The following is a 7,563-nucleotide window of genomic DNA, read 5'->3' on the forward strand; positions in this document are numbered from 1 at the left end:
TTCTTATCCACAAGGCGATACCATAGAAGCCTACTACGGCATTTTTAAGCATTACGTGTGACTGAAGCTACAATTTTGCCTTTCCCGAGAGCCTTCCGCTATCGATAGCCTTCCATAATTGTTTATTGTAGTGGCCATAATGGGCCACTCTACGGGTGATCCGTTCGCCTTTCCAAGCCCAACCGGTGGCAACGTTTTCACCTGCCAAACAAAACCAGGTTGCCCCCATTTATCAATACTGGGTATCGTCTGGTAATTGTGTGTCCTCTTCCTCGCAATCCTCGAGTAGGGTCTCCCCTTCCCCCTTTCCCCCGTCTTCTCTGGGCTTCTTATTTCTCCTTGCCCTCCCGGGATCAACGAAATTCTCTGCCCACTCTGCGACCCTCCTGATCTTCTCCAGTCCAAGATCCTCACCCCCACTCTGGAGATTGACATTGCCCCATTTACTTCGTTCCCGTGATCCGAACCGGTTAAGTCTGTAAACTAGCTTAATATGTGTACGGTCTTTCCTCAACGTGGCCCCGTTCACCTTATCGTTCCAAACGCCCAAAGCCAAGTTTTCAATAAGTATGACGTCCTGAAGGCGGAGGGAGTCGACTGTCTCTTTGAAGGTCCTACTGGCCGGAGTAGTGGATGTGAGAGGAATCCAGATGTCAATCTTGAATCCAGCAGCAGTCTCATCCCCCACCAAGAGTGTTTGGAGCATTAAGGGTTTGTGGAACTTCCTGGTTACTATATTCCGGGCGGGGGAGATGGAGATTATTCCCACAATTGTAGATATCGACATTGTTTGCGGTTGGATTGAGGTCAAGTGCCGAGCATTGGGGAGACTTCGTAAGTCTGTAAGCATTCCGATGGGCGGTAGTACTGGAATGCAGGAGTTCGGGGCGGCATTGCTCGTGAAGGAAGCAAAGGAGCCATCCGTGGTAGTGACAATGGAGGTATTAACTGAGGTAGTAGTCGAAAGGTGCACGGGAGAGGATGGGACATTATGAATTGCAAAGGAACGGGTGAGATCTTCGCTACTGGCCGGAGCGGCAGAGGAGGATGAGTATTCCGTCGATGTTTCATCACAAGACCCAGCTGGTGGAATGATTGGTGTGTGCGGCTTTTGGGAGAAGCCAGTTGGCAGCCGTTTCCTCTTCAACGGGAGCATCCGCCAGGCTGCATGCTCGCTTGTTGCCGAGGTGATTGTAGTCGGGGTGGGGATAACATCTCCGCCGCCACCAGTTCCGTTGCTATTTCGATCCCGGAAAGCATCCAATAATTCGTCATCTTTTAGGAGTTTGGGCGATTTCGTGTGGAGTACTGCTGAGCGAGGCGGAGCGCCGAGAAATATAATTGTCGTGCCACACCGCACCCGACTAGGAGATGATGGAGCGAAGGGGGTAGCGGGTGAAGAGGCAGTCTGGTAGCTTGATGGTAGTTGTGAGCTGGTGGTCATAGCCGATGGATGAATAGCAGTTTCCGGGGAGATATCCTCGTGTATGCTACTTGCAAAGGTTAAATTCGGTGTTTGAAGTTCCTGCAAAGTCTACAGACTGCAGTGCCGGTAGTTCGTAACTGATTGACGCTTTGTTGGTAGGTGATGGTGCTGTACTCGAGTACCCGTACCTGCCTCAGGAATCTGGTTGCCCCGAGATACAGCCAAATAAACCAAGGTGAAGCGGGCTAATCCCGATGGATAAAGGAATGTGAGTGGGGAAAAAGAAAGTACTCATACATGATAAAATTAGGCTGGAGGGCTTTTGTGAAGGATCAGAACGACACACAGTCAGTGCGTGTTGTGCGAGGTGATGTGTAGACCGCAGTATTCTTAGGGATTAAACGCACATGAAGAAAACACACTGTATTATGATCTATTTTATGTGACAGTTGCCTGGCACCGCATTGGCAGCCATCTTGTTTGTGGGTATATAGAATGTGGGGTACGGTAAATGCCACACATTCTCTCCCTCCCCCCCGTCGGCCGGCAGGAAAAAATAGACAATAGTCTCATTACTCTCCTCTTGTAGCCTATGGTGCCAGTGTTAGGGACTCACTTATTAGGGAAAGTGGCCCATTCTAAACCAATTGTTTACTCGGTTCAAACTGAATGACTGACGGGGAAGAGATTACCGTCTCTTATGTACAGTACTGTACCGTACAGTTGCCAATGTGCAGCATGCGCAACCTTTACTCGAGTAGATGCAGAAGTGGGATGACGGCCCATAGATCTTAGCAATTTGATACGATATGAAATATCAATGGTGAAAGGGGGGAGTCGGAATGTCCAGGACGAGTTGACAGGCGTTGAGATGCAGGACGCAGATAGCCAACAATGATCAGTTAGGGATGTAGTGGGATACAATACTCGAGTAAGTGGGAGGGAGGAGAAAAAGTAAAGAAGGCCCAATCGAGGAGGCAAGCCTGCTGATGGTGGTCGAATTGGTCGAAGTGAATCAACTTCCCCCCCTGCTATGATACGCTGCCACTGTTGCTCTAGGAGACCAAACACAGGGAGCAAGGAGTTTTCCACTCAAAACTTTCCCCATCCGTCAAATTTCAGATTGCGGGCAAGTGGGCTGCTTTGTTACCGTAGCAACCGTCCAAGAGCCTCACCAACTGTTGCCAGCTCAGTCGTAAACAACGGGCAGAGTCATTCACAATGTTCTTTTAGGTATAGACAATGGCTGCGGGCAGGTGAAATAAAATAAGAGAAACCCTCTCTATGCTGCCTCGTACATACTTATCCCCCCTCCTCTGCTCCTCCATCTGAATCCTTCATTATCCCTCCTTGTTCCCTGTGAAAACCCGTGACTCCCACCTTTCTCGTGCTATTGTTGTGGTTGTCGCGATTCCTCCCCCTTTGCTCTTCCTTACTGTTTTGGCATTTACTTCTGCTCCTTTCCTTTCCTTCCTTTCTCTCCTCCTTTCCCTTTCTTTCTTTCCTTGCTTTCATCGATCGCCTCCTGTGTTTTGGTTGTTGCAATTGCATGTGTTTTTAGTTGTTATCGTGCTTTACGTTCAAGCACCCCCTTCTTTCCGGATAACCCTACGTCCGCACCCCCAATGACCACCATGACCACTGTCACTCCCCAGACACCAGGCCATAAACGGTCGGCAACCGCGATAATACGCTCTTTTGTTTCCCCTCACAAATCACCATCAAAGTCACCCCAGAAATCTCCTCGAAGGTTCCCTGGCGGGGGGTCATCTTCATATTTTAGCGGCAGCGGGTCTTCAAATCCTCTGAATAGCTATATGGTAACAGGTTCAATGGACCCCCCTCAGCTACCAGAGTTGTCGTTAGACAATTCCTCGTTCTTGCCGCCCTTGGAACTACCCAATCCACCATTCGCTCAAAAGCCAAGCGGAAAGATGCATAAGAGGTCCCTCTCGTCTCTTTCAATTTCGTCGTTTACTTTGAGGAAGGATAAATCGGTTCCTTCTTCGCCCACGAGAGGCAGTTTGGAGGTTCGGGGAGGCACCGTGTTTGATCTGATCAACAATTTCAATAAGGTGGCTGAACAGAGCTCAGCTCAGAATACGGGACGCTTTGGAGGTGAAAAGAAGCCGAACAAAGCTAGGAGCACAATTGATTTTTCAATTCTGAGAATGAATAAGAAGCCTTCCGTTGATATCAAAGGCTCTTCAAGAGATAAGGAAAATCAGAGACCAGCCCCTGAGCTTACATCAAACACATCTACAGGCATAGGGTTTACCAACAACCCCGGGTCAATTGGAGGTTTACATCTTTTCTCTCTGCCAAAAGACCACCCTCATTCTCAAAGCAAGAAGCCCCCGCCAGTTCCATTCAAGGATCGTAGTCCTAGAATTACCCCGTCATGTTCAAACACCTCCCTCCAGCGCAGTCTTCTCCCCCCTGCGCTGATCGAGCAGCAGCAACCACGAGCTTCATTCTCATCTATCTCTTCTATCTCCACCCAGCAAGAACGGGCAAGTACGGAAGAATTGGTCAGGAAGTATACTCCAAACGAATATACACCATCATCTCAACGCAATTTCTTCGGCCAACACGAGCCTAACCTTACTAGGAAGCCTGTAAACGGCTCAACTGGAAGTGGTAGCAGTAGCGGAAAGCCTAAGCAGAGACCAAAGAGTGCCTACATCCCTCCTTCGACTTCGTTACTATCTGGTGGATTTAGTGTCGCATCCCCAAGAAAGGGGAGTTACGAGCTACGGTACAGCATGGAGAAGAAACGATCAGAAGACGGCTGGAGGTCCCCTACTGGGAGTCAAGGTAGCCAGGGAAGCCAAGGCAGTCAAGAGAGTGGAAAGAGTGCCAAGAGCAGCCATAACGCTGACTTGGATTTGGAGGGAATTGACGTTGCCTTTGAAGCTTTACTTGTTAGTTATTTTGTAATATGTGTTTCGTTTACTCTCACTGACCTGTCTGAAATAGGATTCTCGGGGTGTGCCGGAAAATCTCCGGGACCGGATGCGAAAGCTGGATATTAGAGTAAAACAAGAATTTATTAGAAAAGAGGCACAAATGGAGAAGACTGCCGAAAAAGTTGTAGAGACACCCTCTTCATCTGGTTTATTTGGGAGAAGGCCACAAACTGCACATGGAGGAAGATCCGAAGCAAGACCAAAGTCAAGAGAGGGAACCAGGAGCCTCGATGCGCCGCCTAGTCCAACAAAGAAGACTAGACCCCGTAGTCGTACTTTTGGAGCTTCTAAAGACAAGGGTTTGTCTACTCCTTCGTTTTTAGGCTCGCCGAAGAAGCAAAAGAGTTCGGATTCGGGCCCTACCGGTGACAAGAGCCTACGTGTTAAGGGTATTGTATTCCCTCCGGCCTCGGCATCTGCCATTCCGAGCAACGGCTCAACCTCTCCAACTATGGTCCCCACTCTTGGTCCTCAAGAATGGGTCGAGTGGCTCCGGGACGCGGCCAGACCTAAAATTAAGGGACACAAGATGTTCGTGGAAGGAATTGATGGAAAATGTATTCGGGGTGAGCAGGGAATGAAGGATGTTGAGGTTTCTGCACTTCATAAGCTCCGTCTCGTGCTTCGGAATGAACGCTTGAGATGGGTTGAGAGATTCGTTGAGCTTGGTGGAATGCAGGCAGTTTGGGGTGTTCTGGAGAGGGTATTGCGCATTGAGTGGAGGTAATAGCCCCTGGTGGCTCTTCTAATTATTCATTAACCTTGTTACTTACTGTTTTTATATGAGTTAGGGAGGAGCATGAAGATTTGTTGCTTCACGAGCTTCTGCTCTGTCTTAAGGCGCTCTGCACAGCTTCTTTGGCCCTGGAGAAGCTGCTAGAGATGGAGAACATGGTCTTTCCTCGTTTGATTGAACTTCTGTTTGATGAGGAAAAGAAAGGACCATCGGAATTCACAACCCGCGGGCTCATTATTAATCTTTTGTTCACGCATCTGTCTACTGCGCCACACACCCAAAAGCTAGGGCGGACGAAGAGGTTACTGGGATACCTTGCCGATAAGGTTCCTAATGAGGATCAGCGGCCGGTTGAGTTCATTGAGGTTGCTCATACGAGACGGCCTTACAAGAGATGGTGCAAAGAGGTTACTAATATTACGAAGGAAGTCTTCTGGATATTCCTCCATGGTGCAAATGTTATTGCGTTGCCAGTGTTACCGCCAAACAATAGTCAGGGAGGGGACTACTCATATTGCACGAATCATTTCCCTGCAGAACGTCCGCCAGTACCGGCGGCCCCTTATGTGGGTGGCGTTGAGTGGGAAGCTACCAGCTACCTTGCAAACCACATGGACTTGCTCAATGGGTGCATTGCGAGCCTGGGGACTCGTGAGGAGCGAAACAATCTTCGCCTAGACCTTAGGAACTCTGGATGGGAGAGACTTATGGGGGGTAGCTTGAGGACGTGCAAGGAGCGGTTACACACTGCTCTTCACGAAGGGCTTAAGACATGGGTAGCTGCAGCCGTGGCAGACGAGTGGGAAATCTCTGATGTTAGATTTGGTCCAAGGACCGAACAGTACAGCCGAGATGCGGGAAAAGAGGCCAAGAAGGAGAGACGCAGGAGGAAGGAGCAACAGCGTGAGCAGGAGGAACTTAACCTTCAACTTCCCAAGCTGGATTTCGCCAATGGTGGTGTTGCAGCTAGTGGGAAATCGAGAAATGATAATACAGATGGAGGATGGCTATACTGATTAGACATCCGGTTGTGCCTCGGTCTGTGTTGACTGCTGGGATGTGTCTGAGTTTGTGTTCGGCTTGCTTGGCGGTGATGATGACGATGATTAGACATGACAAACCTTGATTTCTTTTTTGTCGTTTGTAATTGTTTTTCTGGGGGGGCGGGGGGGCAACTGCGATGGGGATGATTGACAATCAGCATCTCCCAACGATACCTCGGGCGGGACGAAAGAAAGGATGGGATATTGCTAACAACTTATTGGAGCATCGGGTCATTACGGATTTTACGGTGGATGGTGTCTTGCTTAGTTTACTCACATACTTTCCTTACTCCTATACTCAAAAACACTGACTGTTACTCCTGCTCTCCTCTCCTTGCGTGGCATTCAGTTTTTTGTATATGTATGTTTTAAGTATTTTGTTCAGGCGTCTGTTGGGCGTTCTTTTTTCCCTTTTATCTTAACGTCCCGAAACTCTCTCTCTTTTTTTTCCCTTCTCTTTTTGCTATCCAATCTTCTACCATTCACTGTTTATACTTTCTCTACCCATTACTTTTTCATATTTGGAGTCGAGTGAAATAACTCAGTCCAACCAATTTCGTTATACGTTTTCTGGAAGGATGAAGGTAGTAGGATGGGGGAGGAAGGTACGATATTGGGGAAGGAGGGACTGATAAGGTTGTTGGAGGGTAGTTTATGAAGTCACGATGAAATTTTCCTTTCCAGATATATTTTCAATTTTTTTGCATGGAACATATCAGATGAGTTAGAGTCGGGAATGTTGCAGGTCCGTAGTGTTTACCTTTAGTTTGGGTTGGACTTGGAGTGGACGGACTACTTAACTAGTAAATATGCATAGTTACAAGCACTCTTTGAATGGTCTGAACGTGTGGAATTAAAGGCCGAACCATTTCGCATGGTATGGATTCCTTGAGACAAAGGTTGAAGGTATAGCACATATTTCACCTGAGCCATTGGAACCTGTGCTATGGAGGATATAATACATAATGCCTGGCCTACCGTGTATGAAACGATCGAGTGATAATATATGAATTCTCATAGTGTGAAGCATCGGGGAGCCCTTGTTGTCTGTGCCAGTGTTAGCATAAACCTGTCTACAGGGACAAGTAACCCAGTCGTGGGGCAGTTCCTACAATTTACAAAAAATAGCATTCAACTATTGATTCTTTAAAGCAGGTGTAATATAAAAAAAAAGTCTTAGGAGTACTCCTTTTTCTTATTTCTACCTCCAGGTTTTTCTCTCCATACGCATACAAATTACAACATCTATTATTACAAACTATCTCCAGCATTCCCTATAAGAGCTGTCATAGGAATACTTTTTTCTTTTACTTCTTATCTCATACAACATACAACATTTATTGTTAGATATTGCTAGGGAGTAGTAGACTCTAAGGTATACTGAGACTA

At 47.6% G+C, this 7,563-nt stretch overlaps 1 protein-coding gene across 1 annotated transcript; it reads left to right on the forward strand.

Annotated features, from left to right (window-relative positions):
- Positions 1–3,360: 3,360 nt before the first annotated feature.
- Positions 3,361–6,147, forward strand: GSTUM_00007333001 (uncharacterized protein; the record flags this gene model as incomplete). Its single annotated transcript, XM_002839347.1, has 3 exons — positions 3,361–4,350; positions 4,406–5,118; positions 5,187–6,147. The coding sequence occupies 3 exons, from the start codon at positions 3,361–3,363 to the stop codon at positions 6,145–6,147; spliced, it is 2,664 nt and encodes an 887-aa protein (XP_002839393.1).
- Positions 6,148–7,563: the final 1,416 nt, after the last annotated feature.

Source organism: Tuber melanosporum (assembly GCF_000151645.1).
Source record: "Tuber melanosporum whole genome shotgun sequence assembly, scaffold_35, strain Mel28".
Classification (NCBI taxonomy): Eukaryota; Fungi; Ascomycota; class Pezizomycetes; order Pezizales; family Tuberaceae; genus Tuber; species Tuber melanosporum.